The sequence below is a fragment of the Mus musculus genome, chromosome 19 (genome assembly GCF_000001635.26).
Source record: "Mus musculus strain C57BL/6J chromosome 19, GRCm38.p6 C57BL/6J".
Classification (NCBI taxonomy): domain Eukaryota; kingdom Metazoa; phylum Chordata; class Mammalia; order Rodentia; family Muridae; genus Mus; species Mus musculus.
In genome coordinates, this window is record NC_000085.6 from 39430017 (window position 1) to 39442673 (window position 12657).

The 12657-nt window shown below is 36.6% G+C and overlaps 2 protein-coding genes across 3 annotated transcripts in view; one reads left to right on the forward strand and one right to left on the reverse strand.

The window, feature by feature from the left end:
- Cyp2c39 (cytochrome P450, family 2, subfamily c, polypeptide 39) overlaps positions 1-12657 on the forward strand; it is a 222223-nt gene that overhangs the window by 82671 nt on the left and 126895 nt on the right. The gene's annotated exons all lie outside the window — the stretch shown is intronic.
- The window catches only part of Cyp2c38 (cytochrome P450, family 2, subfamily c, polypeptide 38), a 73548-nt gene that overhangs the window by 40461 nt on the left and 20430 nt on the right, over positions 1-12657 (reverse strand). For both annotated transcript variants that reach the window (NM_010002.3, XM_017318054.2), the window contains 2 exons: positions 8198-8358; positions 6038-6214 (listed from right to left, as the gene is read on the reverse strand). In NM_010002.3, the coding sequence (NP_034132.2) occupies positions 6038-6214; positions 8198-8358 (338 nt within the window). The remainder of the gene's footprint in view (positions 1-6037; positions 6215-8197; positions 8359-12657) is intronic.

The following is a 12657-nucleotide window of genomic DNA, read 5'->3' on the forward strand; positions in this document are numbered from 1 at the left end:
ATGGGATGTGGAGCAGTCAGAGGTTAGAATATGAGAGGGATACAGTCTGCACTGTAAAACAAAATTGAAGATTAAATTCTAAAAAGGAAGTAAAAAAGGTAAAATTAAAGGCTCCCATGAGTGGATTAAATAGTGCTCTGTTTACTTTAAACTTCCTGAACTTTAATGAGAAAGGTACAACAGCAGCTGAGAGACATTGAGAAATGGATGAAGACATAGAACTCTCAGCTCTGCCTGTGCCATGCTTGCCAGCCTGGATACTGCTATGCTCCCACCTTGATGATAATGGACTGAACCTCTGAAGCTGTAAGTCAGCCCCAAGTGAATGTTGTTTTTTATAAGACTTGCCTTGGTCATGTTGTCTGTTCACAGCAGTAAAACCCTAACAAAGACAACTATGGAATTCAATCACGCTATATAATATGAGAACATGTTAAAATCAGAATGAAAGTCAGAGAAGGTTTTCTGTTGAGGGTATGGATTTGTATATATTTCCACACAAAAACATAGGTATAAATACTATCAAAACTAAATAAGCTCAAGGGTTAGCATAGGAGGTCTTCAGGAAACCTTAACCTCTGACTCAAAAAGTAGAAAGAAGAGAGCCTGACAATCCACTGCCTTCCCCCTAAAAGCCAAGAAAGCCTACATAAAAAACACTTACCACCTAACCACTGAGAGCTGCGAGCTGGACTCTGGACTCCTACAATCCAAAGCCTCAGCCATAAAGAAGAACAATAGACCTATGAACAGGATATTAAGACAGAATATGCTGAATAATGCATCTTGCATGACCAAGTTGGACAAGCCGCAGGATCACAGAGCTAGGAGCAGAGATTAAGAAGCTTCACCAACTTTGGTACCTGGTATGTGTCTAGAAATTTGTATATTTCATCCAGATTTTCCAGTTTTGTTGAATATTAGCTTTTGTAGTGGAATATGATGGTTTTTCTTAATTTCTTTGGTTTCTGTAAGTCTCCCTTTTCAACTCTGATTTTGTAAATTTAGATACTGTCTCTGTGTCCTCTGGTTAGTCTGGCTAAGGGTATATCTATCTTTTTGATTTTCTCAAAGAACCAGCTCTTGGTTTTGTGGATTCTTTGTACAGTTCTTTTTATTTCTGTTTGGTTGATTTCATCCCTGAGTTTGAGTATTTCCTGCCATTTACTTCTCTGGGGTGTATGTACTTCTTTTTGTTGTAGAGATTTAAGGTGTGCAGTCAAGTTGCTTGTGTATGCTTTCTTTAGTTTCTCTTTGGAGGCACCCAGAGCTATGAATTTTCTTCTTAGCAGTGTTTCCATTGCATCTGATAATTTCGGGTATGTCATGCCTTCATTTTCATTAATTCTAAAACGTCTCTAATTTCTTTATTTCTTCCTTGACCATGTTAATATTGAGTAGAGTGTTGTTCATCTTCCATTTGTATGTGGGATTTCTGTTGTTTTTATTGTCATTAAAGACTAACCTTAGTCCATGGTAATCAGATAGGATGCATGAGATTGTGTTAGTCTTCTTGTACCTGTGGAAACCTGTTTGACAACTAATTGTATTGTCCTTTTTGGAGAAGGTACCATGAGTTGCTGAAAAGAATGTATATTCTTGTTTTTTAGGATGAAATGTTGTATAGTATCTATTAAATCCATTTGGATTCATAACTTCTGTTAGTTTCCCTGTGTCTCTGTTTAGTTTCTGTTTCCATGATATGTCCATTCCTGAGAGTGGCATTATGAAGTCTCCCATGATTACTCTTTGAGGTGCAATATATACTTTTAGCTTTAGTAAAGTGTCTTTTATGAATAAAGGTGCCTTTTCATTTGGAGCACAGATGTTCAGAATTGAGAGTTCATGTTCATAGTTCTTTTCCTTTAATGAGTATGAAGTGTCCTTTCTTATATTTTTGAAAACTTTTGATTGAAAATTGATATTATTTGATATTAGAATGGATTCTTCATCTTGTTTCTTGGGACCATTTGCTTGGAAAATTGTTTTCCAAACTTTTACTCTGAGGTAGTATCTGTTTTGTTACTGTGGTGTGTTTCCTGCATGTAGAAAAATGCTGGGTCATGTTTACATATCCAGTCTGTTAGTCTATGTCTTTTTATTGGGGAGTTTTATTGGGGAGTGTTGGAGCTTTCCATCTCTTATCTTTAGTAGAGCTGGATTTGTGAAAAGTTACTGTGAAAATTTGACTTTGTTATGGAATATCCTGGTTTTTCTATCTATGGTAATTGTGGGTTTTGCTGGATACAGTGGCATGGGTTGGAATTTGTGTTCCCTTAGAGTCCGTATGGCTTTTGCTGAGGATCTTCTAGCTTTCATAGTCTCTGTCAGATAAACCATCTAAATAGTCCTATAACCATGAAAGAGATAGTAGAAATCATTGAAAGTCTAACAACCAAAAAAATTAAAATAGCCCATGATTTTAGTTCAGGATTCTATGAGATCTTCAAAGAAGACAAAATACCAATACTCTCCAAAGTATTCCACAAAATTTATACAGAATAAACACTACCCAATTAGTTCTATGAAACTAAAATTTTGCTTATACCTAATCCACACAAAGACCCAACAAAGGAACAGAACTTCAGACAAAATTCTCTCATGAATATCGATGCAAAAATACTCAATAAAATTCTCACAAACTGCATCTAAGAACATATCAAATTAATAATGCATCATGATGAAGTAGAATTCATCACAGGGATACAGGAATGGACCAATATATGGAAATCTATTTATGTAATCCAATATATTAACAAACTCAAAGAAAAAAATCCCATAGATAATCTCATTAGATACTGATAAATCCTTTGACAAAATTCAACAAGCCTTCATAATAAAAGTCTTGGAAAGATCAGAAATTCAAGGCCCATACCTACATTTGGTAAAAGCAATATACAGCATACCAGTAGCCAACATCAAGATAAATGGGTAGAAAGTTGAAGCAATTCCACTAAAATCAGTAAAAAGACATGCCTGCACACCCATCCCTACCTATTCAATACAATAATTGAATTCCTAGCCAAAGCAATTAGACAACAAAGGGAGGTAAAAAAATACAAATTGTAAAGGAAGAAGTCAAAATATCTCTATTTGCAGATAATAAGATAGTATACATAAAGGACCACAAAAATTTTTACCGCAGACCTCCTAAGCCAGATAAACAAAGTCAGCAAAGTAGCTTGATATAATAATGCCAAACAAATCAGTACACTTCCTCACCACAAAGGATAAACTGAGTGAGAAAGAAAATAGGGCCCCCAATGAAGGCGATAGAGAAAGTACCCAAGAAGCTAAAGGGGTCTGCAATTCTATAGGAGGAACAACAATATGAACTAATCAGTACCCCACAGAGCTCATGTTATGTAGCAGAAGATGGCCTAGTCAGCCACCATTGGGAATAAAGGTCCCTTGGTCTTGCAAACTTTAAATGCCCCAGTACAGGGGAATGCCAGGGCCAAGAAGTGGGAGTGGGTGGGTAAGGGAGCAGGGTAGGGTGGGTATAGGAAACTTTCGGGATCACATTTGAAATGTAAATGAAGAAAATATTTAATAAAAAATGTAAAAAAAGAAAATTGGACATACTACTACCAGAAGATCCAGCAATACCTCTCCTGGGCATATACCCAGAATTTGTTCCAACTTGTAATAAGGACACATGTTCCACTATGTTCAGAAGAGCCTTATTTATAACAACCCAAAGCTAGAAGAACCCAGATGTCCCTCAACAGAAGAATGGATACAGAAAATGTGGTACATTTACACAATGGAGTATTGCTCAGCTATTAAAATAATGAATTTATGAAATTCTTATGGAAATGTATATATCAGAAGGATATCATCCTGAGTGAGGGAACCCAATCACAAAAGAACACACATGATATGCACTCATTGACAAGGAGAAATTAGCCCAGAAATTGAGAATACCCAAAATACAATTTGCAAAAAACATGAAACTCAAGAAGCAGGAAGACCAAAGTGTGGATACTTCGTTCGTACATAAAATAGGGAACAAAAGACCAATGGATGGAGTTACAGAGACAAAGTTCAGAGCAGAGCCTGAATGAATGACCATCCAGATACTGTCCAACTTGGGGATCCACCCCATAAACAACCACCAAACTCAGACAATAGGCAGATGCCAACAAGATCCTGCTGACAGGAGCCTGATATAGCTGTCTCCTGCAAGGCTCTGCCAGTGCCTGGCAAACACAGAAGTGGTTGCTCACAGTCATCCATTGGATGGAGCACAAGGTTCCCAGTGAAGGAGTCGGAGAAATACCCAGGGAGCTGAAGGCTACTGAAGCTCCATAGAAGGAACATCAATATGTACTAACCAGTACCCTCAGGGCTCCTTGGAACAATATCACCAATCAAAGAAAACACATGATGAAACTTGTGGCTCTCCCTATATTTGTAGCAGAGGATGGCCTACTAGGTCATCAATGGGAGGAGAGGCACTTGGTCCTGTGAAGGCTCTATGCCACAGTATAGGGGAATCCCAGGACCAGGAATGGGAGTGGGTGGGTTAGGGAGCAGGAGGAAGGGGGAGGGGATAGGTGATTTTAGGAGGGGAAACTAGGAAAGGGGATAACATTTGAAATGTAAATAAAGAAAATATCTAATAAAAAATTACAAAAAAAAACCCCAATGACTTCATAAAATTTGCAGGGAATGTAACTTGATTTATTTTTTGAAACTATCCATGTAAGTGATTAGAAAGACTTGTCAACTGACTTTTTATAATTCTTATCCTTTAAAACTGCATCACCCCATGACCTTTATTGTCTGTTGCCTCCTAGAGTATTGGGAACGGGAGAGGGTATAAAAAGCCAGCAGAGCCTGCGAGTTGGCTAGAAGGACTGGGCAAAAGGCAGGAGAAGTATCCAAGAGACTGAAGAGTAGAGTCAGAGAGTAGAAGAGAAGATTGCTGGAGACAAATGAGCTACGAGAAGCTGAGCTGTGTCAGAGACTATATTGCCAAGAAACAGGAAAAAAAAACCCAACTATAAGCAAAGTAGCAAAATAAAGAAGAAAAAAAAAACCTAAAAGCTACAGGAAAGCAGTGATCAGTAGTGGATGTTGTGTGTTTTTTCATAATGATAGGATGCTTTTCAACTAGAAGAAATTGGCAGTGGCAATGTTTTTTTTTAGGCAAATAAAATACAATCATAAAATAAATGTAATATCGTTACTGCCTTGAGGTACCACATATGCATACTGGGCTGACTTTTTGGATTATAGTTTTACAAAAATACAAATCTAATTCATCTAAATAATCAAAGATATAACAAAATTAAAGAAACTAGACACTTGTGTTTTAAGTATTGCTATAGAATTACAAGAGAAAGAACTCACGGTGTTGAAACCCTAGCAAAGGGGCAATCAATATAGGTGGAGCAGAATCAATACGTACTACCTACCCAAACATCAACTGACTTTTACTAAATACCCAGAAAATTAAATGGTAAATTGTCTTTTGAATAAACTACACAGTGCCAATGCTGTCCATGCAGCCAGGTAAAGCAATGGTTACAAATCCTTAATCACTTCTTGGAAAAAATTAAATTGAGGTTATACAGAAGCCTTGCTCTTTGATACACCAACTCTTTTCCCACAACACGACACTTCATTCACCATCTAGTCCTTCAGAAATTAACTTTTATACGTTAAAAAACAATATGGCTAGATCAAGTTTAATCCACTAGACATGCAGGAAATGTAGCCATACAATAGATGCTTTTATGGTGCCAATATTCACACTTCCATGATGGTTGGTTACTTTTTACTTGATTAGAATCTTATCCCATCTTACCTCCCTTTGGGTTGTTTTCTCAACAGCCAATGTGAAGTCAATAGGATCCGGTGAACAAATTCCCTTTATGTTTCCAGTATCTCTATGGTTCATTCCAAGATATAACATATACAGAAATGTTCTTCAAAGTATACTTACTTGAAACATCTCTGACAAACATTTCAATGTTCAAGAAACCAGAAAATGCCTGAACAATAAAATAATCTTATATTAACATTTTACCTGTTTTTGTTTAATCAGGAAATAATCGATAAAGTCACGAGGGTTTGTAACATCCAGTGATTCTTGGTGTTCTTTTACTTTCTCCAACAGGTAACTTCTAATATATTTGAAGTTTTTTAGTACTTTGTGATGACTTCCCGGACAATAGTCAATGAGCAAGGGGAAATTATTGCAGACCTGTAAAATCAGATCAGGAATTTATTTTGTTAAGGTGTGTTGCTTTAATTTAGGTATGTGTGTGCATGTATGTAAATCTGTTTCTGTGTTTCTGTGTCTGTGTGCCAGTTTGTATGTTTACACATACACACATGCATTGTGAAATTTATGTATGGGTACCTTTGAAGGTCTGATCTGAAGATCAGATCCTCTGAAGCTAGTGGTTTAGATCCACCTGACATGGGTGATGAGCATTAGACTCAGGTCCTATGGAAGGTAACACACATCCTTAACCACTGGTGAATCTCTCCATTCCCTGACTGTAGGTATAATGGAATTGTATACTCTGGAAAGTTTATCCTTCTATCATTCAAATGCTGATTTCTCTATCCCACTATCTAGTGTCAATCTGACACAGCATTATAATGCTTATGTGAAGAATCTGCTGCATCAACTTTGTGTAAACCATGCTCGCCATGTATTCTCTGACTTGTCAATAACAGCTGGAAAACCCAATAACTATGCAACAGAAATATTAGTGCAGGACTTCTACCAGCTGTGGGATGAGGGAGGGAAAGAGAGGAAGCATGTATTCAGCATGAGGAAGGGGTCCTGAGAGAAACCAAGGCACTATACAATTTACACCCAGAGAGTCAGACAAGTTCAAAAATACAAATGTCTGGGGATTTTGCTGGTAAGTAGCCAGATTAGATTAGAGAATTGCAATAGAATTATAATGCCTGGTTAATCTATTTTAACTTAAAAATTATCTGTTCTTTCTGTACTACTAATGTGGAACAAGATAGCATAAAGAAAAATAACCTATATATTTACCACATATATATATATATGTATATGTATGTGTATGTGCATGTGTATATGTATATATATATGTATATATATATATTATACATCTGCCAAAGAACCTTTTAAAATAAACACATGTAAATAAAAATATGTATAGTATATAGAAAGACCAACTTGAGTTTATAGATTCAGACATGAATAAAATAATGTCCAAGATAAGGAAGATGTGTTCCAATTCATGCACAGAGCAATTCTCTATGATAGTAGATAGAATTGAGTAAGAAATTCCTGAATCAATTGATAAATAATCATAAATTTCAGCATTCATGCATAATTATGACAATTCCTTGAAGGTTTCTATCATTTTTTCCTGCAAATTTGGGGTATGATATGGTATAATTTATTGACATTGACAGTTTTCAGATCATAGAAGTAGAAAATTGATTGACTTATTTAAAATCAAAAGGGTATATTTAACTCCTGTAAACCAGGCTCACCTTGGAGTGAACATTCAGAAGTTGGTGGGCCTCCTAAGGACCTTGAAAGCAAATGTATATCATACCTCTTACAGGTTTATCTATTATTTCACAGTCATTTTTTATGCAGCGTTCATGAATTGCCAGTTCAGCCTGGGACAAGCATGTAAGAATATTTGTGGCCCACACAGCTCTGAACTGCTTATATTCTCATTTCTATCTGTCACATCATCAGTAAGATTCTGTCTCAAATATCAAACTACTGAAACTACTCAAGGTTTCCTGGCACATTTCATTACTATTAATATTCCTTTTCTTTTAAGAAAATATTATTACTAAATTAAAATATTCCTGCCTAGAATTATGATGGACATTGCTTAGTAATTTAAAGAATACGAGAATTCTGCACAAAGGCATGTTTTGTGAGTGACTGGGCATACTTCTAGATGTAAATGCTATACTTGATACCAATAGTTCTGTGTATAACCATGGGAAAATAAATGGAGAAGGAGCTAGAAGAATTGATCCAACCCAGCCTTTTTCTTAATTTTTATATTGGCATAGCAGAAGGCTGATGACTTCATTGCAGATATTCTTTTCATAATACACTGGTCAGAACCAAGTTGCCTTGTCACCTCACTTTTTGGTCCATATTGAATTTTATCTGTGGCAATAAAGCACCAAATGTGTTCTCAAGGAGGAAAAACATTCTTGACTTCACCTGCAACCATGGGGAGCTCAGAATCTTGACATTCTCATTTAGTTTTTTCATGAGCATAAGAAAATCTTTATCCTTGTAATCAAAACGATCTTGAAAAATAATTGAGCAGATGACATTGCATGGAGCACAGCTCAGAATGAATGTGGGGTCACAAGGTGAGCCTGAAGATTGAGAAAATAATTAGAAATATAACATTAAGCTAGGCAAAGAAGATATGTTGCTTCTGTTAACAGGTGAAAATTTGTTAGGAACCCTATCTTTTCTACAATTTTCCTCACAGCTCAGCATTTGTTATACATAAAATCAACATATCACTTTGATCTTAAATTTAAAATGCCCTTAATCACTGGTTAAATAAGAGCAGAGCATATTTGATGTACTAATTTCAACAGTTTTAGCTCTCTTCTACACTGAAAGAAAAGAAAAAATATATAATCATAAAATTTCAGGTATTCAGAGCATAATTATATCTTACTTCAATGCTTATATGCTATATGATACTCAGAAGAAAATAGAGAAATGTACACTTGGAAGCTCTGTATCCACAATAAGAAAGTCAAAAAAGCAAGTATCCATCCAAGGAAAAAGGAAGTGGCAACACTGCAGGTGAGTTTATACATGAGAGGAAAAACCATGATGAAAAATCCTCCTAATTACACAAGAAGATTTGCAACCTAGTTCTCTGTGGATGTGTTAACATTATTAAATATAATGAAAAGTTTTGTTTTCCAGTTAAATTCTAGGAGGGGAATCCAACCTGAAGGAAGTGACAAAGACTTCTTTTTCATTTTATTAGTGAAAGCAATGGATTTTTTCTGAATGTTGTGTATGTCTTATTGCCCAATTTCGACTACAAGCCAGTGTTCACAGAACTGGGGGGGGGGGGCAGAGAGATTAAGAAACTTCAGTGAGGAACTCCAGTACACAAGATGCTAGAGGATGGATGAAACAGCTCTGGGGTATAAATGTTCAGGAAGTGGTATCCAAGTTACAGAAAAGAGAAACATCGCTATTAGGCTTTTTGCTCAGTTGTGGATGTGCTCCTGAGAGATGAACAGAAAGATCAAATCAGATACCTGAGAACCAAGAAAGGACATTGGAAATAATTGGTGAACAGCTTCAAAACTGCATAGTTAGCAGGATCAGAAACACTTTTCTAACTTCTATGAGCACCACGCATGCAAGTGATGCACATATATATGTACAGTAAATATTTATATGAATAACAAAAATAAACACATTTTTAGAGGTATAACAATTCTGGGGAGGAGGGAATAGAAAAAATTGGAAATGGAATAGCCAGAAAAGTAATGGTATTTGAGTATGTTCAAAGCACATTTTACAGAATTCTAAATGTCTTTATGAATCCCACATTATAAACAGTATTAAAGAAAATATTATCAGAAAATAACTATATGCTAATTATGTTCCATCACACTCTACATGACATGTTTTAGCAAAACTTAAATGCATAGGATTGTAAACATTTTCCAAGATGATCATCACATTTCTTTACTCATATAATGCATAAAATTATGTATCATATTTATGTGCATTATCTTACATGTTTAAATATCACAAGGAAATTTTTTAAATTTCATATTACCTGTGTCCATACAGGCTCAGATGTGTGTGTGTGTGTGTGTGTGTGTGTGTGTGTGTGTGTGTGTGTGTGTGTGTGTGTCTGAATGCCTGGGAAGTCCAGGAGACCCTGTTGGCCCTCATGGTGCTTCCTGATATGGTTGCTGGGAACCCTCCCAGCTGCTCCTCTGGAGGAACATACCAAACTCTCTCAGGTGATAAGCCATCTTTACAGCTCTCAGAAAACTTTCTTCTGATGTTCTCTCTAGAGTGAATTTGCTTTGATAAAATGATTGGTACTCTTTATATTCCAGGAGATCCTGAATTTAATTCTGTAGACCTCACATAAAAATCACTAAAATGGGGCACAAACTCTGCAGTTATTCCCACAGTCCACAGTGGACTCTTCACGCAATCTTAGAATCACTGAGGAGGGGGAACACAACATCGGTTCTAATCCAAATGTGACAGGACTGTGACAGCAGGAGCAAAGGCACCGGAGCCCTGCCTGACCAGCGGCTCGCATTCCTCTTGATCAGTACTGGTATACTTTGGTTTCGAACACATCAGCCAACCCTCCAGTCCTCAGAGGAGATACCACTTCCAGCCACTGCAACAAGCCCAGGATCTTAGGATTCCAGGATCCCAGGACAACAGGAGCTTTGTCACACCAGGATCCTAGGATATCAGAGGAAGCTTGACTGCCAAGAACTCTGACATACCCAGAATCTCAGGTTCACAGGAGCCTGGAATCACAGGATCACTGAGAAAGCTGGACTCTAAGGAGTCCAGAATCAACCTGGAATATAGGAAAGAAAGACTCCTATCAGGTATATTGAGGGCAGAAAGCACTTGAGATAATTAGATGGCAAGAGGCAAGTGTAAGAACAGAAGCAACAGAAACCAAGGTTACTTGGCATCATCAAAACTGAACTCTCCCACCATAGCAAGTCCTGGATAAACCATCACACCAGAAAAAGCAAGATATGGATCTACAGTCACTTCTCATGATGATGATGGAGGACTTTAAGAAGGAAATACAGTAAAAAATCAGGTAAACAGGTAGAAGCCCAAAAGAGGAAATCCAAAAATCCCTTAGAGAGTTACATGAAAATACTACCAAAAGGTAAAAGAATTGAACAAAACTATCTGGGATTTAAAAACGGAAGTAGAAAGAATAAAGAAATTGCAAAGGGAGACAATTCTGGAGATAGAAATCCTAGGAAACAAATCAGGAACCATAGATGTGAGCATCAACAACAGAATTCAAGAGATGGAAGAGAGAATTTCAAGTGCAGAAGATTCCATAGAAAACATGGACACAACAATCAAAGAAAATACAAAAGCCAAAAAGATCCTAACAAAAAATATCCAGAAAATCCAGAACACAATGAGAAGACCAAATCTAAGGATAATAGGTATAGATGAGAATGAATATTTTCAACTTAAAGGCCAGTAAATATCTTCAACAAAATTATAGAAGACTTCCCTAACCTAAAGAAAGAGATACCCATGAAGATACAAGAAGCTTACAAAACTCCAAATAGACAAGACCAGAAAAGAAATTCCTCCAAACACATAGGTGCCTGACTTCTCTCCAGAGACTATGAAAGCCAGAAGATCCTGGACAGATGTTATGCAGACCTTAAGAGAACACAAATGCCAGCCCAGGCTACTATACCCAGCAAAACTCTCAATTACTATAGAGGGTGAAACCAAAGTATTACATGATAAAACCAAATTCACACAATATCTATCCACGAATCCAGTCCTTCAAAGGATAATAAAGGGAAAACACCAACACAAGGACAGAAACTACACCCTAGAAAAAGCAAGAAAGTAATCCTTCAACAAACCTAAAAGAAGACAGCTGCAAGAACAGAATCCCAACTTTAACAATAAAAATAACAGGAAGCAACAATTACTTTTCTTTAATTTCTCTTAACATAAATGGACTCAATTCCCCAATAAAAAAGACATAGACTAATAGACTGGCTACACAAATAGGACCCAACATTTCGCTGCTTACAGGAAACTCACCTCAGTGAGGAGACACTACCTCAGAGTAAAAGGCTGGAAAACAATTTTCCAAGCAAATGGTCTGAAAAAACAAGCTAGAGTAGCCATTCTAATATTGAATAAAATTGACTTCCAGCCCAAAGTTATTTTAAAAAGACAAGAAGGGGCACTTCATACTCATCAAAGGTATAATCTACCAAGATGAACTCTCAATTCTGATTATCGATGCTCCAAATGCAAGGGCAGCCACATTCATTAAAGAAACTTTAATAAAGCTCAAAGCACACATTGCACTTCACACAATAATAGTGGGCTACTTCAACATCTCACTTTCACCAATGGACAGATCCTGGAAACAGAAACCAAACAGAGACACATGGACAGTAACAGAAGTTATGAAACAAATGGATTTAATAGATATCTACAGAACATTTTACTCTAAAACAAAAGGATATATCTTCTTCTCAGCACCACATGGTACCTCCTCCAAAATTGACCATATAAATGGTCACAAAACATGCTTCCACAGATACAAAAATATTGAAATTATCCCATGATTCCTAGCTGATCATCACGGACAAAGGCTGATTTTGAATAACAACATAAATAATAGAAAGCCAACATTCACTTGGAAACTGAACAACACTCTACTCAATGATTCCTTGGTCAAGGATAAAATCAAGAAAGAAATTAAAGACTTTTTAGAGTTTAATGAAAATGAAGCCAGAAGATACCCAAATTTATGGGACACAATGAAAGCAGTGCTAAGAGGAAAACTCATAGTCCTGAGTGCCTCCAAAAAGAAACTAGAGAGAGCATACACTAGCAGCCTGAGAGCACACCTAGAAGCTCAAGGACTA